At 54.8% G+C, this 22,856-nt stretch overlaps 2 protein-coding genes and 1 long non-coding RNA gene across 15 annotated transcripts; 1 reads left to right on the plus strand and 2 right to left on the minus strand.

Annotated features, from left to right (window-relative positions):
* Positions 1–78: 78 nt before the first annotated feature.
* HOXA3 (homeobox A3) lies at positions 79–18,906 on the minus strand. Of its 11 annotated transcripts, none has more exons than XM_089315039.1 (4): positions 18,775–18,832; positions 14,613–14,693; positions 3,116–3,761; positions 79–1,792 (listed from the first exon to the last, which is right to left on the minus strand). In XM_089315039.1, exons 3-4 carry the CDS (start codon positions 3,639–3,641, stop codon positions 987–989), a joined length of 1,332 nt encoding a protein of 443 aa, XP_089171165.1. In that variant the 5' UTR covers positions 3,642–3,761; positions 14,613–14,693; positions 18,775–18,832; the 3' UTR covers positions 79–986. The 11 variants fall into 11 exon arrangements, with proteins under 11 accessions (XP_089171165.1, XP_089171170.1, XP_089171172.1 ...); XM_089315044.1 differs by lacking the exon at positions 18,775–18,832 and having other exon boundaries at positions 3,116–3,254; positions 3,574–3,761; positions 14,613–18,740; XM_089315046.1 differs by lacking the exons at positions 14,613–14,693; positions 18,775–18,832 and adding an exon at positions 10,773–10,911 and having other exon boundaries at positions 3,116–3,254; positions 3,574–3,761.
* Positions 6,785–14,932, plus strand: LOC138845801 (uncharacterized). Of its 3 annotated transcripts, none has more exons than XR_016222572.1 (4): positions 6,785–6,918; positions 8,872–10,320; positions 10,750–10,906; positions 14,023–14,932. It is a non-coding gene; the product is annotated as an uncharacterized LOC138845801 (long non-coding RNA). The 3 variants fall into 3 exon arrangements; XR_016222573.1 differs by lacking the exon at positions 6,785–6,918 and adding an exon at positions 8,481–8,615; XR_011382965.2 differs by lacking the exon at positions 6,785–6,918 and having other exon boundaries at positions 8,888–9,026.
* Positions 18,907–21,134: 2,228 nt separating the features above from the next.
* HOXA4 (homeobox A4) lies at positions 21,135–22,647 on the minus strand. Its single transcript, NM_001171400.1, is given in 4 exon segments — positions 21,135–21,475; positions 22,014–22,194; positions 22,196–22,430; positions 22,433–22,647. Coding segments are annotated over 4 exon segments (972 nt in total).
* Positions 22,648–22,856: the final 209 nt, after the last annotated feature.

Below are 22,856 nucleotides of genomic sequence, written 5' to 3' on the forward strand. Positions count from 1 at the left end.
TACTCCGCCCGCTCGCTTGGCTGGAGTTCCTCGCAGAGCCCCATCTTCAGCCAAAGAACTCCTTCTGAACACAAGATATTATTCAGAATAAAAACTTTATTTTTTTTTGTTTTGTTTCTCAGAATGTGAGCAGCAAGGAATGTAGAACTCTCCAAACAAATCTAGCATTTTTCGCGTTTACAGGCAATTTTTTTTTCAGTTTTGCCGGATGTTACAAACCTCAATCGCTGTTGTCGAAAGCTGGATCTTCTCTGGTTTTATTGCATCATTACCATTTTTATAAAGGAATTATATTTCCCTTTCAAATAAAAAAATTTCTATGTACGCCAATGCACTATTGAACAAAAGGCCCAAGAAACCTTCTGAACAATCAGGGTACAGAATTTCTTTAATATAAATACGAACGGATGGGGATAAATAATATTTAAAACTTAGATTATTCAATGCTTGCAAAAAAAATATAAATAAATCTGACTGTTCACCAGCATACACACACGGAAAGACGTACACTTAGTCATCCTTGCACAGGGAGTCCCTGTTTCAAAGCGCCTTTGATTTTTTTCTCGCTCTTTACAAGAAGTGCAATTAAAAAAAAAACCTAAAAATAAAAAAAAAATAATCGCTTCCCCTCGGGAGCCATAATGTACGAACAAATTCACATTGAAAACTCGACTAGAAAATTTGTTCATATACCCTGTTTCTGGTCAAAGAGTGGAGAAGGTAGAGGGTGCAGGGCCAGCGGCCGAGCGAAGGGCGGGAAGAGAGAAATATCGCTACTGATACTGACAGCCATTCCAGCAACCAAGATTGCTACGTCACATAAACTATAAAAACGCGATACCAAAGAAAACAAAACGGGGGAAGGGAGCGGGGGGGGGGGGGTTGCAGAGGAGAGAGGAGGGGCAGGGAAAACCTTACGAAATAAAACAGCAAGTAAAGAAGAAAGGGGGAGGGGGCTCTCCTGGCGCGCAGCCCCGAGCCCACCATCACAGGTGGGTGAGCTTGGGCGCTTCCTGAATTCTTCCCTGAGAAGGATGGTGGGCGGTAAGGTCCGTGTAGGTGGGGTGCGGCTCCCCTGGCCCTGGCCCGTGGTGGTGGCCGCTTCCTAGCGGCCCGGCGCCCCCATAGTCCATGGCGGCCGAGGCGGCGTGGGGGAGGTGAGTTAGGCCAAAGAGGGCCGGCCCGGAGTTGCTCATGGGCTCCACATAGCTGCCCCCCACGAAGACGGGGCTTCCCTGTAAGTGTGGGGTCCCATAGCTACCGTTGCCCTGCAGGCCATGAGCGTGCGGGTCGTAGTCGGGGGTGCCCCCTGTGCCCGCGCCCGCCGCCGCATAGCGCTTCTGCGGGGGCGGCGGGGGCGCGCAGCTGGGTAGGGGCGCGGGGTACGAGGCGGGGGGCAGCCCGTAGGCGCCTTGTTGGGGCTTGGAGAAGGGCGGGGGCGACTGGGGCTCATACGGGACGCTGTTAACCAGCGAATGCATAGAGTTCAGATAGCCGCCCGCGCCAGGGGGCACAGGGCTGCGACTTGGGGACTGTCCGCCCGACGACGTGAGCATGCCCTTGCCCTTCTGGTCCTTCTTGTACTTCATGCGGCGGTTCTGGAACCAGATCTTGATCTGGCGCTCGGTGAGGTTCAGCAGGTTGGCCATCTCCACGCGGCGCGGCCGGCACAGGTAGCGGTTGAAGTGGAACTCCTTCTCCAGCTCCACCAGCTGCGCGCTTGTGTAGGCCGTGCGCGCGCGCTTGGACGAAGCCTGCCCTGGCGGGCTCTTGTCCCCAGCGCAACTCTCCCCTGCCAGGACAGAGAGAGGAAGAACGGCGTCAGGGGCTGCCCGCGGCCCCGCCCCGCTGCTGACCCAGACGGGCCCCTCCTTCCTGCAGGGCCTAAAGGAACCTCCATCTGTCAGGGCGCAGAGAGCAGCGAGCCAGGTGCTGCCGCCTCTCCAGGTGGGGGACCGGCCCTTCACTCAGCCAAGGAGCACATCGCCAGCCTCTCTAAGGGAGCAAGGACAGACAAGCAGAAGCCCCCGCTTCCTTTCTGGAACTGTTCACCTTTCCTCATTCCCTGCTCCTTTTGGCCCACTGAAAAACAAGCTCCCTGTGGGCAGGCCTCACACCCTCTTCCCCCTCACAAGAACTGAACTGCAGGGCTCCTAATGCTCACACTCAAACCTCCCTTCCCTGCCTCATTGAATGCCCCAGGCGGAAGCTGCAACTGGCCACTTAATTATCGCTGCCCAGAGATGGGCATCGTGGAAACCCCAGACTAGAAGCTCTTCTCTGCCCCAAGAAAGAGATCCCATAGAAGGTGTCCATTTCCAGGGGGGAAGCCCAGGCCCCCTTGATGAGTCCTAGTCATTAAGGCTCACCAGCCTGCTCTTGCTTTGCCCACCAACTGTGTGGCCTCCTCTCCTCCCTGGCCCCTAAATATTGGCTCTGGAGGTCCCAGATGCTCAGGCTCAGAGCACAGCCCGGGCAAGTGCAGAAGGCAAGGGCGAAGGTATCCAAGAAGCTAGGAAGCCCGAGACCTGGGGCCTTTCCTCCACTGGAGTCTGGTTCCAGGAGGCCCATGTGGTTCCCATTAGGATGACAAGTCTGCATCCCCTCCCCCCAGGAGATCCCTGGCTGCCTTCATTATACTAAGTCAGAGCAGCTCCCCCACCACCACCACCACTAAGAGGTAAGGCAGCCACTCCATCTGCTGGAGCAAAAACTGGCTCTGATTATGGGCATGGCATTGATTCTGGCTTGGACAGTGCTGAGGCCTGCTTTTATTCTGCCACATTCCGGCATGGGGAAGATGTCACCGTTTCATCAGAATGGTGGAGCTGTGCTTGGATATGCCTGGAGGCCCAACGCCAGGACTGGATCAAGAAGGGACTGCAACTTCACGAAGCTCCACTCCGCCTTGGGAAGGTCCAGAGAGAAACTCCCATTAGGTTTCTTTCTGGAGTTCCCCGGCCCACAGAGCCCACTCACCTCCCTGAGTTGCAAAGGTTCTGGAAAACTCTTGGGTTGGGTGGGTAGGAAAACAGTGCCTTGCTCCCAGATAGTGCTAGCTACGGCTGCAAGTGGCTTGGGGCGCTGGGAGCCAGGCCAGAGGACCCTCCTTTACCTGAGCTGGAGCCGCTGGTTTTCTGCTTTGTGTTTTGCCTCGACTCTTTCATCCAGGGGAAGATTTGTTTGGCCACGGTGGGCGAGTTGAGCAGGGGGCTCTTGGCTGCGCTGGCGGGGGCGGGGTTGCTGCTGGCATTCTGAGGGGGGGAGACGGAGGAAGGGGGCGGGGGGGCAGCTGGGGTGGGAGCCGGGGGTTGAGGTGGGGGCTGAGGCGGCTGTGGGGCAGGGGGCGCGGCCTGGGGCGGCGGCGGCGGCAGGGGCGGCTCGCCCAGGCCCGGGGGCTGGCTGGGCGGGCCGCTCAGAGTGCGCAGACACGCTTCGCTCAGCTCGTGCGCCTTGGGGTGGCCCCCGGCGCTGGCTGGCGACTGCAGCGAGCAGGCGGGGCGGTGGTACTCGCCGTCGGCGCCCAGGGCAGCGGACGCCGGGTAAGGCTGCTGACTGGCATTATAAGCGAACCCGTTGGCTGCCTGGTAGGGGTAGCCGCCGTAGATCGCCGAGCTGTCGTAGTAGGTTGCTTTTTGCATCGCGTTGTTTCACGGTCTTGATCGCACACTCTGACAGGGGCTTGACACCCGTGAGGGCGCACATTGGCACGCCCCCGCGGTCACGTGACGCTCCGCCGCCAATGGCCGCCCCGCGCAGACCTGGGTGGGGGGGCGAGAAGCGCAGCGCGGTGAGGGCTCCGCGCAAATCCATCTTACTCTCAATAGCTAAGTGACATGAAAGCCATAAAAGAAAAAGTGGTCAGCAATATTTAGCAGCACGACTTGGCCCCGGGCGCAGGGAGCCGCGCTATAAAAAGCCGCTGGAATTTACTGGCAGCTACAAATATTTGCTTAACTTGTGTCTGGAGTTGGGGGATTTTTTTCCGGGGACAGAAAAGGCGAATGAGCGAGGACTGGAAGCCGAGCCTCGGGAGGCAAGAGCCGGGGTCCTGAAGAAGAAAGTCCTGCTAGGCTACGGAGGAACACTGTTGGGAGCCCCCTTTCCCAGAAAGAAGACTTTGAGATGTCACTTGTCTCCGTGCCTGGCCTGGACCGCGGGGGCCCAAGACCCTGCCCCTCTGAGGATCTTGGGGAACCAGCGAGGAGCAAAAGGGAGCCTGAGTCGCAAATGTCTTCTTCACTCCCTGCTTTAGGGCTGATATTTGCCAAAAGGGCCGTGCGTTGGGGTGACTTCCCACCCAGCCCCTTCTTGGCCCCAAGACAGTTTTGCACAAAATTGTGCACCATGCTGAGTTTCAGAAGCTGAGCCTGCTAGGAGTTCCCCTTACCCTTGTAGGGAATATGACCCACCTCTTTCAGATGAGTCCCTGGTGGCCAAAAAGGGGAGAGAAAACTTTGGAAGGAACCGTGTAAGACAGGGAGAGGGACCAACAACACCCCGTGCACCAAGTCACAACGCAGATCCTGGACAGTTCACACTTCTGCTCTCCCTGTCTGCCCCTCAGGCACCTCTCAGCAAGCCGCCACCCCCTCTCCCCCAGTTACTCCAGGCTCGCAGACCCCCTTGCCTTGGACTTTCTGAGGTGCTGTTATTCAGGGCAACTATCAAATTCTACCTGTTAAAACATGATGGATGAGAGAAAAAAACAACCCACCAGGAACCTGAAAAACCAGCGTTCATCTCCATGACCACGGCTTGAACTCTCCTTCCAACTTAACGATAATAGGTTCTGTCTTAGAAACTGCTATGTAATTTGATGTATGGGGGTCATTTGGCTCCGGACGAGGCGATGGAAGCACAGGCCATAAAATCCTGCCAGAATTCCCTGATCTTTGTGTGCTGTTGTTGTTGACATTTGTTATTTGGCCTATTTACCTGCTCCAGAAACACCAAGAACAAGGAAACACTTGCCATCTAAGAAGCAATAGAAAAATCTTCTCAACTCACTTTTATTTAGAAAGCAGTTTGCATAACGGAAAACCAGCTTTGCCTTTCTGTTTTCAACCTTTGCATGCTCAGCTGCGAGTTCTCAGCTCAGAAAAGTTCCAGGAGAGAGTCACATATTCACACATGCTCAGAACATTAGTCCTTCTAGCCACTCAAGAAAATTAGGATGACAAATTCATGAAGAAAATGGCTTACATTTTAAGCTCCAACTACGTGTAGAGTGCCAGAGCTATTCAAGTTTTCCAGGAATAGCAAATACTTTGTTAACTAGAAAAAAAATAATATAACAAGCCTCTACCAGTGGATGATTATAATTTTGTTTTTAATAATGAACTCCTTTAGATTTCATTATTAAACCAACAACCTGACCAACATCTGGTAAACAGGCACAATTAATTTTCCAGAACCTCAATTAAAAATTACAGCATCCTTATCCGGAGTTACTGTGCATGATCACGAGCCCTCAGTACTACTTCTTTGAAAATGGATGGGATGCTACAGAAACCACAATCGAAAGCAAATAAGGGATAAAATAAAATTTTAAACTGAAAAGCCATTTAATGTCCCAGTTTCCTGTTCTTTCATGGAAAACAATTCCTGTTATATTTGGCAGTATAAATGTCCGCCTTTATAAATTTTGTAGATACCAGACTTGTGTAAAGTAAAACAACATTGCCTTAAGAAAATTGCCATGGACACTCAAAGAGCAAGATATTAGATAAAACAAAATTAAGTTGACTTGGAACACACAGTGTTTCTAGTGACTTGCTAATCCATTACCACAGAGGCTGCACTGGCCTGCTGCTTACTTAAGCCTTTTCATCAAGTTGTGCATTGTCTCGTGAAATAACATAATATACTTAAAAGTCAAAGCGTGTACAACAGCCCCCCAAAAAAACTTGGAACATGAATTCAAGCCGGAGATTTCCCCCCCCCAAATCCTTCCTATTGTTTGAGGTCCGGCCATCACCTTGGGGCTCACACCATCCCCTCACCAGCCACCCAAAGTTTGCTACCCAGTGAAGAAGTTGGAGATTTGCCAGCCAGGAAACTTTGTTTGCACAACCCCCTCTCCCCCCCCCAGCAAGGGCTGGGGATTCGAGGAGACTCCTCCGCCCAGACCTGTTTCTGGACAATAACCCTCAGGTGCCAAGAGCTCCAAGAGGGTCGAGGTGGCCAAGCCCCATTGTCTCAGGAAGATGCGCCCCAAAGCCACCTCCCTCATTCACGCCGCGCCCTCAGTGCAGCACCCGCCCGCACCCCGAGTTGGAGCGGGGAGGTCCGGGAAGGCCCCCAGCTTCCCCAGCCCACCCCGCCCTCGCTGGCCGACCCAGAAAAGTTCCGGCTGGGCTTGGGGAAAGGGACGCGGTGGGGGCGGGGGTGAGAAAGCGGCCTGAACTCGAAGGGTAAGGGTATCAGTCACTGCCGGGAAGGAAGCTCCGGCTTGTGAACTCTTCTTGAACCGAGATTTAAGTCTGCAGCCATAAATCACCGAGACGTAAACTCCGCCATTCAGCGCAGAGAGCGGCCGGTTGTGGCCCTGCTTACCTTAACTTCTGACGAGCGCCGCGGGCGCGGGCTCCGGCCCCCGGCCCGGCTCTGCTCAGCTGCCCGGCCGGGTCCCCTCGGCGCGGGACGGGCGCCGACCCTCAGCATCGGCCGAGACGGCGGCCGGGCGGGAGACCCCGAGGCCCGGACGCCGGCGCGTAGAGCGTGGCCGCCTCACTGCTCCGGCACCGCTCGCCCAGGGCCGACTGGGGCGGCTGGGACCCCCCCTCCCACCCACCCCACCCACCCACCCCTCCCCCACACCCCCGCCCCCTGCCCTTCCCGAGGGCAGCAGCCGCGGCCGGGAGATAAGCGCTGGCGCGGCGCGGGGCTCTGCCTGGGCTGGTGGCACCGACTTGGGTATGTTTCTTATGAATGTTCCACGCGGAGCAGCGTCTGGTCGGGGGGTGCGGTGGGGGGTGCTTGGGGCGGGCGGGAGGGGAGACCGCGCAAGCTGGGGAAGCGCGGGCCGGCGTGGGGGATGGGGCTGAGGCTGGGGCGAGGGAGGGAGGGGAGCGCGAGGGGGAGCTCGGCGGCCTCCCCCCGCCCCCAGCGCCCTCCCTCTCCCCGCTCCCAGGCGTCACCAAAGTCCAGGAAAATTATGCTAATGAGGACAAACGGCTCTCACAAAGGGGCTCCCTTGCCGGCCTCTATTTCTTGAGGAATCTGAGGATCCACATAACCCAGTGCCCCGGGCACCTCCAGTTGGGGGCGGGGGAAGGGGGCGTGAGGGCAAGGAGAGCATGCAGAAGTGAGTTCCCCAGACTCGGGGCGCCCTCGTTCACCTGCCACCCCGAATACGGGCACCCAGAGCCAATCGCTAGAGGGCCGGGCCGAGCCCTTCCTGCAGAGACCTCCCCAGAGCCAACAGGGCTGTCTTCGGTTGTAATTCTAGGCAGGAATTGTTGGAGTCCTGGCAGCCGGAGCCAAGTGTCGGGGTGCGGGGGGGGGGGGGGGTGGTGATTCGCGTTCGTCCCAGCAGCGAACCGGGACGCCCCGGTCTGAGGCGCACACAGGGTGCCCGGAAGCCTGGGTCTGCAGCTCACCTGCGCGCACTTCGCAGTACACACATGCAGCTCACGCACACGGGAAGGCAGGCAAAGCTCAGACCCCGACTCGAACCAACTGCCGCGGTCATCCTTCCCCTGGTCAGCGCACCGCTGCGGGGGGGGCGAAGGCGAGGGTGCCCGGTCTCAAAGCAACTTTGGCAGGGACGGTCCTGCTCCCCAAGCCTCCCCGGCGCCCCACGTCCTGAAGCCAAGCAAGCGGGCGCCGAGATGAGCGTGGCGGAAAGAGAGAAGCGGAGCTTTCCTGCAATTCCGGGGCGTCGGTGCGGGCCCTTCTCTGAGGAGGGTGTTAAAAATATAAGTAGTATGTTTAAACTGTCAGGGAGCCCAAGTGTCACCTTAGAGCAAAAACAAAGCCGGGGGAAAAGGCAGAAATCAAAAAGCACTGCGGGCCAGGGTGGCCTCATGCATACCAATGGTTTTTGTCATTTATGGCTGGGCAAGATTTATGACTCGGAGCCCCAAAGCTGTAAACAGAGCACAAAACAGCAAACACTTGCTCCTGGCGGCATATTGCGGCGGCGCAACTTGAAAGGGGGAGCCGGGCCGCGTGGGAGGTGAGAGCCGGCCGCGAAAATCCGCGCCGCGGCCTCTTCTCTTCAAACCCGCCCGCTCGGATGTGGCATTTCAAGAAAGGAGGCGTGGGTCAATGATCTACCCGCACTTTCTCCTCCAAACTGCTGACTCGACTCGCACCGCCAGCTGCCGGCGAGGCCAGCTCTCCGTGAGAACCTGCCCGGGAGGCGACGCGTAGGCCCAGCGCGCCCAGGGCTCCCACCTTCCCGGAGGCGCCGACTCTGCGCATGGCGCCGCGCCGGGCCTGGACCTGCGGGGCCGCAGGAGCGCGGCTCGGCCCAAGCGCCCGCTCGCCCCTGACGGCGGGCACAAGTGGGGCTGAGACCTGCAGACCGGGCTCTGGCGTCCCCGGCCCCGCGCCTCCCCGCTTTTGAAACCCAAAGGATCGATTCTGGAGCGAGCGCAGGCGAGCAGGTTAAAAAATAACAACCTAGGATGGCAGAAGGTTTTTGCTTGTTGGTTATCGGCTTTTTTCCCCCCTTGTCTTTAAGAGAAAAATGCCTCTTGCTGATTTCCGCCTCCAGAGCTTACCCACCGCTGCCGCCGCGCCCGGGCAAACCGCGCAGACCTCACCCGGTTCCGCCAAACCCCACGCTCTCTTTCTCTGCGGAGAGGACCCCTTGGCCCCATGGATCCCCCCCACCCCCGTGTTTCTGATCTCTCGTCCCAGGGAACTGGAAGAAAATGTTTTCTCAGCACTACAAGAACACTCGGAGCAGCGGAGGTGGCCGAAGTGCCTTGCCACCGTTCCAGGGGGTGTCCTGAACCCGGCGGAGAGGGCCTGGGCACCCCAGGCTGCCCGTGCATGCGGCGGGGGAGAGGAAGGTGAGGGGCACCGCCGGCAAGAAGAGGCACCGAAACCCCAGATGAGGAGGAAAACTGTTGAGGAGACAGCCTCGCCTGTCTGTGGGGGTGAGGCTGGCATTTTGAGGGTAGAAGGGGACCAGGCTTTTTAACAACTAAGAGTTGACTCTAGTGGAGTGGTTTTTAAGCTGTTCCTTAGTTGGATAATCAAGTCCTCCCTCCACAAACGCAGCTACTGGCCTCTTCTCCCTGTGCAAACTTGCATACGGGACCAGTGTGAGGGTCCATCCTTAGCTATTTATTCTGCTTGCTGGCACTGAAGCGACAATAAAAAGATGCCTCTAACAAACCTCTATTCCCTCTTTCAGTCTTTCTAGTGAAACTATATTATTTATGAGTCTTTAACTGGGTCAAAAATGTGCCAGAACTGGGTCATAAATCATATGAAATGTTGACAAGTAATTGAACAGCAATTAAAGCTTACATTTTATTTCCAAGGGGTGTTTTAGAGCACTCGAAACGGCCCCGGTTAAACATGGTTACTGCGGAGGCTGGCATAGGGGAGGGCGGGCATGGCCCTTCCATTGTGGGGAAGTACTAGAGGAGGGGAAGCCTGATTTGATTTTTTCCCCCAAGTACAGAAAGAAAAAAAAAAATTAAGTCGAAGGGGGATAATCCAATTGCCATCTCCTTGTGGGCACCCTTTTCCCTGCTTCAAGAAGCAGAGGAAAGTGGAATTGCTTCCATCTTTCCAAGGAGTTTCCATTCTTCCTGGGAGTGTGGGGTCCCCAAAGCCCAATTAGCTCAGACTTTCCCAGGGATTTAAAAACACACACTTTAACTCATCTGCCTGCATCAGGGGCTCCCACTCTGTTCCTGGGGCTGGGAAGCCGCGGTGATGTCTGTCTTTGCATCCCGAGGACTCTGCCTCTAAAGCGTAGTGTATCGGCTAGTGTTTGAACTCTCCCAACCAGTGGTGCCCAGATCCGGCACCCAGACGAAACCCAAATCCAGCCCCAGCTCCCTTTCTCCTCCATCTCTACCACTCCCTGCTTCGGGCTGTCCAGCACGCTCACCCCCACCTCAAGCGTCTCCTAAATCTGAGCTGTCTTTCTCCATCCCTCCCAGGCAGAGGGTGCTTGGGGAAACAATGGCGCGCCCTCCCGGGTCAGCTCCTTGGATGCCGTGTGTGTGGGGAAGCCTGCCCTGCAACCCAGCACTGAACACAGTGGCGGGAAGCATCATCAATAAAATGGCAGTGCATCTGCACATTTCTCTCATCGATTTCCCTCTTCTAGCTGCTCAGGCTGCCCAGGTCAGCCCTAACCCTTCATCCCAGCCGGAAAACATTGCCAACTGGGGAGAAAGTCCCCTTCTCACCTACCCAGCCCCCACTCCCTCCCCGAGGTCTCGCCTGCCCCGTGAGCTCCGCAGCCGGTATTCCAGGACCCTCCCTGTGCCTGAGGCTCAGCTCCTGGGAGTCCAGCCCTGCCCGGTGCAGTGGACAAAGCCAGCCTCATGCTGGAGGCCACCGGGCCCACCTATTAGCCCCCAAGTGCCCCCTCCTCTCCACCCCCCAACACTTTCTAGGGCATTAAACTCAGAATCTGAGACGCTACTGGGAATCTTTCAAATGGTTTCAGTTCTAAAAGAGAAACAAAGGAAGAGAGAGGCTGAGGGTCCTGTCCATGAGCCAGGGTCTCCTCGCCTGACCTTTGTCTCTCACGCCCATAACTCACTCTAGATATGAACAATCGGCGGAAATACCTTAAAATAAATTCCATCCTCCTGGTGTGGCCTCGAGTCCCATCAGCTAGCTCGCCCAGAACTGCTCCATGAGCGCTGAAAACTGCAACCCGCTCGGAGAACGATCTCCGGAGAAGGGGAAGGAGAAGGAGGAGGTGGGTATGGGGCGGTGGGGGGGGGGGGGAGCTCCTGCTCTGTAGAGAATCTAGAAAACGTAATCACAGGCGAAGCCTGCCTGGGTCTCCGCTCCAAATGCCACAATAATGCGCGGTATTATGTGCTCACGTGGTCATACGTCAACTTAAATCCTTTTATTTGAAATAGGGAATCACTGAAGGAACTAGGTTTCCAAGCAGAACATTTAGCTTTGGGGGAGGGGCTTGACCAGTAGCAGCTAAGAGTTCTGTCTGGGTGGTAGGACACTGGGGGCCACCCCCCATGCATGCCACACAAGGTCACTTATCTCCATTTACATTTCTTTACACACTATCCAAAAACAAGCAAGACAGCAAGTATTTCTGTTCCTATTCTTAGAGACCACTTTCCTTAAGGCCTCTCACCCACCGTCGCACCGCGGAGCACAAGCTCCCTCCCCCCACTCCTCTCCTCTGGCCCACAGGCTATTATATCCAAAGGCAAGAGCCCAGCCCAGAGACCACTGGCCCGGTCAGCAGACACCCTCAGGTCCTCACGGGTTGCCATTGTATGGAGTTTGCTAACACCCACGCTGTACACCACACCCACTGGAGAAACCAAAAAGGCCTATAATTACCTGACAAAAGGTTAAACTATCTTCTCAAGTCCAGCTGCCCTTGTTCAATGGGAGCCCTTTAGGGAAGATGTGCTTGGTTGTAGAATCCTGAGTTGCATTTGAAAAATCTGCAGGGATCCAATGCCCAGGCCCAACCTGCATTTATGTGTTTCTTCAGTGCATAACATGAGTGATACATGAAATTGTTGGTTTCTAAAGATGAAGAGTGCAAGGGGGAAATGAGCTAATTGTCTCTGCAATAGAGAAAAAAGAAGAAAAACCAACCTTCACTAAGCCCCTGGTGTTAATCTACAGGACAGCCTGGGACCTTCCGTGCAGGCGGGTCTGCCTGCCCTGTCCTGCCCTGCCCTAAGACAGCTTCGTGTCCATCAGCAGAAACTGAGCTGATGAGAAAGAACCAGGCTGAAACAAATAAACTGCCCCCTCCAGGCTCCACCCCTGCTCCTGCCTTCTGCCTGGTGACACTGCCTGCTGATTCCAACATTTCACGCTTTCAGGAGTTCCTGTTTTCCAGGCTTAGTTTGTGAACTTAGAGTGCTCTGAGGCCGGTGAGAGCCTCATGCCATATTCTTTTGTTCTTCCACAGTGGGTCTTCAGCTGGCTGTGCCTAAGTGTGCACTCACTTGTAGCAACTACAGGAGGCTGGGCTTCCCTGGAGGGGAGGGGAGGGGGTCAGGTGAGAATGGAGGCCCTCAGTAAGAGGGGCTGGTAATGGGGGCATCCACATCCAAAGGGCATAACAGAGGAGACCTAATCCCCTGCAAGCCAGCCCTGGCCCACGCTGGGGGCAGCCAGGTTCTGTCTGTGGTATAGCTGTGTGCACTCTCACAGCTCCAACGGAAGGCAAAGGCTGGAAGGTGAGAACCCAAAGTGAAAACTTGTCCCTCTCTGGTTTGGAGCTGGGGACAGGACCTGCTCCCCAAGGACTCAGTCACCCTCGCTGCCCTCTGCCCCCTTAGGCGCTTCCCAGCCTTTCACAGTGAGCTCTCCATGTGCCCTGGGAAGTGACTTGGAAGTACCGCTAGAAGTATTACTGGCAACCTTGCCCAAACACATAGAGTTTCTGCAGAGGCATCAACTCAAAGATGAGAAAAGGCCGCCTTCAGAACTCTCAGAGAAGTCTTGAGCAAACTGAAACTCTTGAGGCCATAAATCAGTGGGAGAAGTCCTTGGGACCGCTTCAGAGAAATGCCTTAACGCCAGGGCCCAGAGGCATCTCAGCGACAGCCTGAGCCCCCAGTTAATGGTCCAACTGCTGTTTAACAATTAACACTAACGGCTTGGGGTGGGATAGGGTGATTTGATGGGATGAGAAGAGGGAAATCAAGGGAAATGTAATTTTTGAGGTTAAAAATGGCTTCTCTGGGGCATCTTGGGCAAGGCAAGGAACAGCAACCCGCCAAAGGGCAGGGGAAACAGCAACGGAAAGCCTTGCTCAACCACTCTGAATTCTGCTCTGTGGAGCGAAGCGACTGGCCTTTGAAAAACCCAGCTGCTAGTCCCCCTGCACTCACGCCACCGGGCCAGAGCTGGGGTCCCAAGCTGCTCCAGGCCACCAGAGCCAAAACAGGGGGAATATTGACTTGGAAGGAGCAGGCAACCAAGGATACAGCTCGTTAGTCAATATTTGCAAGGCTGTTGGCAGATTAGATAGATCTGTGTTCAAACACTGCAATCTGATTTCTCTATCAAAAATACACTTAACATTTTTGTCCCTTTGGTTAGCTCAAGTGATTTCTCTATTCAGTATCAAGTAAGGTTCTCTTAGCCCACTGTGTGTGTGTGTGTGTGTGTGTGTGTGTGTGAGAGAGAGAGAGAGAGAGAGAGTGCACGTGTGTGTAAATGACAGATCATTATTTAACATGAGATAGTTCCTGTGGGTACAACTGCAGCACAAATGGGCTGCACGTTCTCTGGACACATGTGTGTGTAGACTGTGTGTTAGACACATGGCCCCAAACTCCTGAAACTATTTATACATGCCTTGTTCTGTGCTTTGCAGAGATCCAAATCATATATGCACAGAGTTGCAAAGTACTGAAATGGTCCATCTACATGTAATATAAACAGACACACAGTAGCCAAGAAAGTAACCCAACCTTGCTAGTACTCTGTTTACTTCCTAACTGATAAAATAATTGAATCCAGAACACCACACCAGCCTTATGGTAACCTCTGAAGAGCATGTTGCAACTAATCAACAATCTGATATCTATGCGGAGCCCAAATTTTAGGGAAGACCTAGGCCTAGCGAATAGAAAACAAAATCTCAAGACTTTCAGAAAAGCAGTAATTTTGAAACAACAGAGCAAGCTCCTGCCTCCATAGGAAGCTTCTGAAAGCTATTCCAACAGCCCCTCCCCCAAATAGGCAAGTAATTTATGGATCTTTTACAAGGTAATAAACCACAGTAATTACCTCCCTGCATCCCAAACTAAGGGAACAAATTAAGCCAGAACTTGAAAAGAATTCTAAAGCGTTTTCCCTCGTTCCAAATAGGAAAAGAAAACGTCCAGACTTAGAGAACGCGAGCTTTTCCTGTACAAGGACCCGCGGATCAGCCCTGCTCCAAGAACCAAGACCTGAGACGGCCGCCGCGTTCAAAATGCTACAGCAGCTTCCCTCGTGCCAAGGAAAAGCAAAAGGCTCACAGAACCTGTGAGGCGCAGAGACACAAGGACAGACGGCGGTTTCCAGAACGCACTGCCTCCGCCGCGGCCTCGGCAGCCCGGGAGAGCAGCCCTCGCAGAGGCCGCCGCCCCCGTGGCCTCCCTTTGCCCTGGCCTTGCTCTTCCGTGCAGCGGTGGGTTTGGGCTTGCAGGAAAGAACAAGCACACCCCACGGACGCCCCCCAGCCTCTCTTTGGCTTCAGTAACCGCCGCCCCTTCCGCCTTTCGCCGGCTTCGGGGCAGACTCTTTGTCTGCCTGGAGCCCCGCATGGTCGGGGCGCGCGGCGGAAGGCAAGCGGGCTCCAAAACTCCTGCGAAGTTAAATATTGACCAGAACGTCTTTAGCCAGCTGCAGCCAGCAGGAGCCGCCCGCATCAGTCCCTCCCCGCCCGTGGCGAAGAGTTTTGGCGCAGCGCTTACCTCCAGCGATGTTTAAGTCGCAGCCAGGAATCGTCTCCAGCCCCAGGCGCTCGGGGAACCGCCTCGTCCGGTGTCCAGACTCTGCGGACACACACACAGCGGAGGGTGAACGGTGACCGCGAAGGAAGGGAGCTGGAGGAGCCGAGTTGGAACCGCGGCCTGCGCGGGCGCCAGGGTGGCCCCGGGGATGGCGCGGACACAGAGGAGTCGCCAGGGCGCTCGTCCATGCGGCGCACTCATAGCCCGAAATGTTCCAGTCTACAAATGGCCTGAAGATGGTGATTTATTTTTGGAAAATAAATACATACTCCATCTCCGCACCCATACTTTCTCCTTTTCTTTCTTTTCTGGGGGTGGGGGGGTGTGCTGAGGAAGGGGGATGGGCAGGACACGGACTGTACTGGACAGAGGAAGGCAGGGTGGTGGAAGAGGCTGCGCTGGGAGCGCTGCTGCTGTACCCCAACTTGGGAATGTGAACGCTGCTTTATTTTCTTTTGCTAACAAAGGGAAGCCTTGTGTGGGAGCCTTCAATCACCGACTCTCCCGAAACCTCCGAAACCTCGCTAATAGTGTGCATTTCTGTTGGCGGGAAAACAGACCCCTGCCCAGTCCACAGGCCAGAGACAGTCTTGGGGGATTTTTATCTTCTGGTTGATTCACACCCTGGCCGCAGTCACCTCTTGGTGTTGGTGGCCCATTGGACTCCCGCTGGTGCACAGTCCCTCGGAGCAGGCCAACTGAGGGGGCTGTAGACTGGGCAGGACCCGGCTGGTGGTGCCTGCTGAGCAGCAGGGTGCCTGCTCAGGCCAGCCTTGCACAGCAGCCAGAGGCCGGCTCCACTCCCCCATCCTGCTGCAGTCTCATCATGCTTCCACGCTTGCAACCCTCTCTTGCCCTCTGACAGCAAATGGTCCCTCAGCCCTCAGCCAACTTCCTGGGGAAAGTGCCAAAGTCTCGTCCTTTCGCGGGGCTCTGCCTGGCTGGGCCTCCGTGGGCCAGTCTCCTTGTACAGCCTGCCCCGCTCCTCCTTTAGCCAGACCAGGTAACCTCCCCACATGCCAGCCTGCGCCACACCGGCCCTCTGCTGTCCGTCCTGCATCCTTGCAGTCCTGCTGATTAGCGCTCAGAGGGGCTAGGGAGTAGCTGAGGAGTCCCCTGAGCCTGGGCTGTGGAGCCCAGCCCGCTGAACAAGTGGCCACCAACCCGTAGCTGCCCTGGGCCACCACTCCACCCACAGCACTGCCCTCTGTCAGCCTTGGGGACTCAGAATCCTTGCTGGGCCTCTTTCTCTTTTTTCAGACTCACCCATTGTAGCCCCAAGGAGAGTGCCCCCTGGGCTTAGAGGCTCCAGGCCTGACCCTGAGCCAGGTGGGGCTTAGCCATCCTGCACTTTGGCACTCAGCTTCACCCGGGAAAGATCGGTCATGCTGCCGTCCACCACCACCCCCGCGCGACGCTTAGGAGTATTATAATTGTTATGGTTATTATTATTGTTGCTATTTCCCAGTCTAATATTCATGACTGCTGCTCCTCATAAATCCTTCAGACTAATGAGTCAAAGAGATGTTGCCCAGGTCTCCTGGCCCGCAATGGCCGCCTCCGCGGCCTCTCTCTGCGCGCCTTTGGCGGTGGCTCGCTCCCTCGCTCGCTCTGCGTGGGTGATTTATGAACGCCGGGAAAATTGAACAAAGCCGCGCGCCCGTGTCCGGCGGTATCGCTGCAGCCTTCCCCAGCGTGAATGAGAACATTACCAACTGCCTGCGCATCCGTCCCGCTTCATCAGCAGGGCGAGAGGTGACCGCAGACTGCCCGAGCCCCGACTCACGTTTCCCCCGACGACGACGACAACGACGACGCGGCGCACTCCCCGCACTGCCAGAAAAGCCTTAGGACCCCACCAGGGTCCGTCCCCGCTCGCGTCCTCCCGGCCGGCCAAAGGGGACGCTCCTCCCTTCCCAAGGAGTTAAAGGCTCTTGGAAATAAATCTGAGGATGTGTGTTTGTGAAAAATCAAATAGGAAGTTGAAGTCTCACTTATGAGAGATTCAACCCTAGTGAGGCCCAGCGACTCCCATCCATTCCTGATGAGCTGCATTAATTATTTAATGAGTCACGTGACCTCAAAGATTACAATTTCAATATCTCCTTCCAACAGGCTACACCTTTATCAGCTGCAACCAGGGCCCTTGTTTGGCTCTTCTGTTCCTTAGGCCTCCCCACCTAGTCAGCCCTTGTGCTGGGTCCAGGGCAAGCCATGTCATTGAGCCACTAGGGTGAACGGAGCAGAATTAGACATCCTGGGACCAGGAGCACCCTGGACAGGGAGGGGCCCACTGTTCTCCCAGGCGCTGAGACGCCCCTCCCCCCGGGCACAGTGGTCAGCCCACCTGTCTCCATGCAAGGATTAAGGGTCTGGTAGTATCATTTTCCTCTGCAGCTTTGATGGTACATCAGGCAAGAACCCTCCCTTCTTCCCTGCTGCACATGTCCAGTGTAAGCCAGGGTAAGACCAAAGCGCTCTGTTCAACTTGCATGCTCAGGAACCTGAGACACATTGGGAGGTGGCTCACTGGGCTTCCTCAATTTCACCTGTAACAGAGAAGCTGGAAGCGAAGGACCCGAGATCTCTTTCCAACTGGCCAGTCTTTGAATCTGGGACTCTCAGCCCCAGGAATTGCCCCCAGAGAGGGGCTGTCCTGAAGGGACAGCTTCCTGAGTTCAGTGCCTTCAGAAGAAGAGATGCTAGATTCCAAGTCAGGAGATACAGGCCAGAGGTGTCACAGTACCCCCAGCAGCATCCTGATGCTGTCAAGATGCACCCCACACCCCTCCTCCTCCTATTGTTTCCAGCCCATGTTCTTCCAGTGTGAAGCTGGGTTATCCTTGGGCCACTCTATAGTATGGAAAAGGCAACAGGACCAGCAGCTGGGAACGGTGAGTCTGTCTTCTTCAATACAGAACTGTGCCTTGGGCTGCAGAAACTAAGGTAGTGCGAGAATGGCCTACTGCCTAAACAGAACATCCGCATTCACGTGGGAAGCACTAGGTTTCTGTCGCTATATTGATTTGGGGTGTGTCGGGGGCTCCTTTCCTTCCTTCCACTCTAAACAGTTACTGGGACTGCCAGAGAGACAGCAGTGAGATAAGCAGCACAGTTTGGAAGTTTTGGGGGAACTGGGGGACTGAGAAGGAAAGGTGGTGCCCACCCCCTGGGGAGCAGGGAAAGAGGTAGAGGGAGTGAAGCACCCCAGGATAGCTGGCTATAGAGGCAGAGAGGCTGTGCGGAGGGCCCGCCCCCATCTATCTAAGTAATCTTCCCATGAGCTCCATCCTGGGTATTAAGTACTCTACTATGCCTGTCACAGTTGAATTCCTGCTGTAATAAAACACCGGGTATATCGTAGATTTCAGCAAAACTAGGGAAGAAAGCCTGCAAAGTGCCATTTTTCTTCAAGGGGGAGAGTGTTAAGTACTTAATTCAAACTGTGACCATTAAAGTGTCTCCTATCCGATTTAGGTTGATTTCAGATGTTGACAAAACTTTTATCTCTGGAGTCATGCACAGCTTGGCTCTGTGACTAAAGCAGATGAGTGTGTATTGCAGGGAGGGAGGGAGGAAGAGCAGGAGGAGAGGAGAGCCTGGGGAGGGTCACTTCGGTAGGAGAATTATAGAGCTTACAAAAATACTGTCTTTAAAGGTCAAGGGTTTGAGGGGCTAGTGGGGTGTGCTTTAAAAAAAAAAAAACAATTAATGAGATAGAAAATTTGTCCTCTCGGTGAACTCTTATGGTTGCCCTAGCAAAGGGCAGACAATGCCTGATTTTGTAGCACAAAGTAGGATTTTCTAAGCTCTTAAAACAGCCCTCTTAAGGGCCAAATCTGAAACAGGCAGAACACTGCAAAGAGATGACATGCTCATTTGGATCATTTTGGCTGATTCTGGTTTTGTAAAACCCACCGTAGCCTTAATAACCAATACAGCTTGCACAAAAATGCGATTTTGTCCTGGAATACTGGAGAAACGATCCTCTCTTCCCTTCCTGGATAGCGGATAAGAGCAAGTGAAAGAAAATCAGTCCTGTCACCCCATACAACTGCCTCCAGGGTGAAGCTAATGAATGCCCACTCCTCCTCCCCCACAAAGGAGAAATGGAAGAATTTACCTTAAACGCTGATAATCTGCCATCTGAGGTTTTGCAGCTTGACACTGAGTTTCCACCGAGGGTCCAGGCATTTTTTTTTTTTTTTTTTTTGAGCAGACAGCCAAGATGCTGTGTCTTTGCCTGAGACCACAGTGTTTGCAAGGAGAGTCCTCTCTCGTCCACAGACTTTTCCCAGAGAATGCCTTTCAGAATTGCTGTTGAATTACAAAGAAGTATTTATTGTATGAGGTGATTAATGATTCCTGGGAAAATTGCTATTTTCAGCGTGATTTAATTTCGTTTTACAAGTGTGTGTAGCAGGGGGAGGGTTTATAAGTTTCAGCAGGGATCACAGTGCCTCCAGAAATCCCTGGCGCTCGTTCTCACCTTATAAAATGCATTTTATGCCACGTTTGCCCTGACTTGGGAGGGCTTGTGTGTATCTGTTTGCCCTTAGATTTTCTTTTTCTTTCTTCCCACATCTGGTTATTCATAGGTGCAGAAGAGATTGCTCTTGCTTGTAGCACACACTGGGGCAGCAGGAGTGAAAGTGGTACCAGCAGCGACACTGGCTAAAGGTTTGCCACTGACAGAAGAACATGTTGAAGATTCCCCTGAAGTTGTAGATATGTAAGCATTCCTTCCCATCTCTGCTAAAATTACACGACCTGAAAACCACTTTTTCAAGGCCAGGTGACAGTTCTGACATTCTGGGGCCAGTGTGCTTTGGTGTTCTGTGTTTTGTTACACAGTGCTCCCTTGTAGTAAGCACCACGTCTAAATCAGTAAACAAATATTAGAGACTTACAGAGATTGGGAAGTGGGTTTTGATTTTAACCTTTTGTATCTAGATCTCTGGGAATCTAGATCCCTAAGCATCTCAGAGAAGTGCCTCTGGCTCAGGGTTTGGCATTCTTCCAGCAGTGAACTCTACCATGTCCATTTTGTTTGGGGTTCACTTTGGGGTGTCATTATGCTTTTTCTTCCCCACCCCTGAAGAACTTTTGGAGGGTATATTGGGAAAATTCAATTTATTTTGAAATATCTCTTTTCAGAGAGAGAGAGAGAGAGAGAGAGAGAGAGAAAAGCAAGCAAACTAAAAATTTCCAAGCTACAGTTAGTGAAGAAGAACTTAAGAACAGCCAAGAAATGAAAATCAATCTCAACCCTTTGCACAAACTATTTTTTATCTCCTGGGAAACAGCAAATTAAGTGTGAAGGTGCAATAAATGCCAAAGGGACCTCTTCTTTCCAAGTGTGCTCAGAGTTCAGTGTGTAGAACAGCTGCAGAAGCTCCTGGGCCCGCTGCACTGCATGGTTTCACCTTTCATTGCAGAGAAGGACACGTTTCTATGCCTCACAGAGACTGCAAGCCTGGCCAAGTTTGGGAAGAAGAGGAGCCCTCTCAGAGCTCAAGAGCCTTCCTGCTCTTTGGAACCTTTCCACGGTGGGTCAAGCTTGACAGGAGCTCAGTGCAAGTTGCGCACACACGTGTGCCCATGCACACACACACACACACACACACACACTCACAAATTATGGAAGCAGTCAGAATACAAGTGAACACCACTCCAGCCACCTACAAGGTCTGAACATGGAAGGTCACATATCTCAATCCAGAGAGAATTTTTTTTAATGAAAAGCTTAAGAAACACAAATCTGTCTCAGATTTTTAATGTTTTTTTAAATGGAGTTTATTCTCAGCACATGGCTTTCTATACAGCCACATCACAATTCATACAGTTGCACACGGGTCTAAATGCACTTCCCTCTGCCCCTGGAGTCCGTGCCCCAGAATAAGACAACAGCTCTGTAACAATATCTTAAATAAATGCAAGGACAGGAAACTAACATGTCACGCCTACCATCAAAGTCTACACATTCTGAGAATTAAATAATCTTGTGAGGTCCACAATGTCTACTCATTTATTTCAGTTCAACACAAGCTTGCATGAGCTGCCTTAATAGAGGAGGTGGAAGTGAGGAAGGTAGGGAGAGGGTCTGTTTTCTCCTGCTTGCCACAAATACACAAGTAGGCATCCGCATCCGGTGGTCTGCAGGTCAGCAGGGGCTGTCCCACTGACTTCAGTCATCTCCAAAGTATCTATCTGATGCCAAGTGGCCCTTCTCAGGTGTCCACACCTGGCAGCCCGGCTCAGAGCAGCAAGCAGGCTGTCCCCCCATCCAGCTTGTGTACGACTGTTCTCTCTTGGATGGCAACCAGCACACACTTCTGAGGATAAGGTCTTCTTTTTGGTTAGCTTCTCACCAAGCTTGGCCTTTGTTTTGGTGTCTTATGGTCCAAGTGGGAAGGGGTGGATGGGGAACCAGGCGGGAGAGAGGATAGCAAGGGAGAGAAACTGATGTGGGTCCCTAATGAATTATATGGTGGACGGAATGGGTGTGGAGGCACCCGGGACTGGGTGGGAGTGGGGGTGTGGGCTCTGAGTTTGTGCTTTTCCGGGCTGGCCGGTGGAGGCCGAGTTTGTGGACCGCATCTTGGTGTTGGGCAGTTTGTGATCTTTCTTCCACTTCATCCTCCGGTTCTGAAACCAGATCTTGACCTGGCGCTCGGACAAGCAGAGTGCGTGGGCGATCTCAATGCGGCGTCGCCGGGTCAGGTAGCGGTTGAAGTGGAACTCCTTCTCCAGCTCCAAGACCTGCTGCCGGGTGTAGGCGGTTCGAGAGCGCTTGGGCTCCCCTCCGTTATAACTGGGGTTGACTGAACCCCGCAGAAGACCAGGGAGAAGGCAGTGGAGGAGAGGGAGAAGAGAGGAGCAGGGGGAGAGAGAAGACGGGGTGGGGAAGAGCAATTGGACATCATCATTATAGAATAACCTGACACCAAGTTCACGCAAGATACATAAAAACGGCAAAGAAAATGTTTCACAGGCTATTGGCAACGGGAAACACCCGAGAGCCATAAAGAACGGCGCTGGGCACTGGGGCTGAAGAAAAGCTTCAAAGACACAGGGCCTGAAGCCTCTGCCAGGGCAATTAAATTTATGGGGGCTATAATTACTGCCCTAACAGTTTGGCGTCTCGTAAATCTCCCGATAAAGGGACCCTGGGTACAAAAGGGTTCTCATGTTGGGAGCAGGCGGCTGGCTGGCGCGCACAGCACACACCCACAGCCCACCGCAGTCCGGGCCGGACGGGGGCTCCCCTCCCGAAGACCCCCTTCCCCAGGGCCTCTCCCCGCTGACCCCCCGGCCCGGCCCCAGCCCACCCTCGCGCGCCTCCCCGGCGGCGCCACGTACCGGCGCTGACATGGATCTTCTTCATCCAGGGGTACACCACGGGCTCCTTGCCCTTCAGGCCCGGCGGGCTCTTGTCGGCCAAGAGCAGCGGGCACGCGGGGGCGCTGCCCCCTGCCGGGACGCCCGGGGTGGCAGGGGCGGCCTCGCAGCGCCGAGGGGGTGCGGGGGGCGCCGCGCGGTGCTGCGGTGCAGGCGGCGGCGGCGGCGGCTGCTGCCGGCCAGGCTGCAGGACGTGGCTCGCGTGCAGGCCGTGCGCGGGGCCCTTGGCGTGCGCCGGGGGCTGCTCTGGCTGAGGCGGCCGCCCGGGGCTGGCGCCGCCGCGGTAGCCATAGGGGTAGGCGGTGTCCGCGGCACCGTGCGCGGGGTAGAGCGCGGCCGCGGGGTAGGCGGGCTCGCGGGTGGCCCGCGGCGCGTAGTAGGTGGCGGGGGGCTCGCGGCTGCCGCCCGCGTGAGGGAGCGAGGGCTGCTGCGGCGGCAGGTGCTGGCTCGCGGGCGCCGGGGGCTGCTGGTAACCCGGGCCCCCGCCCGGGCCGCCGTCTCCGCCGCCCGGGCCGCTGTGCTGCGCGTACTCCTCGAAGGGAGGGAACTTGGGCTCGATGTAGTTGGAGTTTATCAAAAACGAGCTCATGGTCATTAATTTGTGAAGTGCAAAAATACTAATTTTTCTCGCGTTGTCGTTTTTCTGGGCTCGCCGAGGCCCCTCCCCCTCTCTCCTTGCTTCCCATCCCCCTTTCCCCGGCGCCCTTCCCCTCCCCCCGCTGTCAAGTGCCCACCCCTCCCCCTCCCGCCGACGCCTCCACCAAAGTTCGCGCCGCTCCGCCCCCGCGCGCGCACGCGCGCGCG

Source organism: Oryctolagus cuniculus, chromosome 16 (assembly GCF_051225735.1).
Source record: "Oryctolagus cuniculus isolate XC-2025 breed Fujian yellow rabbit chromosome 16, ASM5122573v1, whole genome shotgun sequence".
Taxonomy (NCBI): domain Eukaryota; kingdom Metazoa; phylum Chordata; class Mammalia; order Lagomorpha; family Leporidae; genus Oryctolagus; species Oryctolagus cuniculus.

Bases quoted from the DNA above. Each gene is read 5' to 3' on its own strand.
- HOXA3 (XM_089315041.1), bottom strand. From the start codon at position 3,641: ATGCAAAAAGCAACCTACTACGACAGCTCGGCGATCTACGGCGGCTAC. The intron at 1,793-3,115 runs GTAAAGGAGGGT...CTGTCCTGGCAG, and splicing joins AACCAGCGGCTCCAGCTCAG to GGGAGAGTTGCGCTGGGGAC.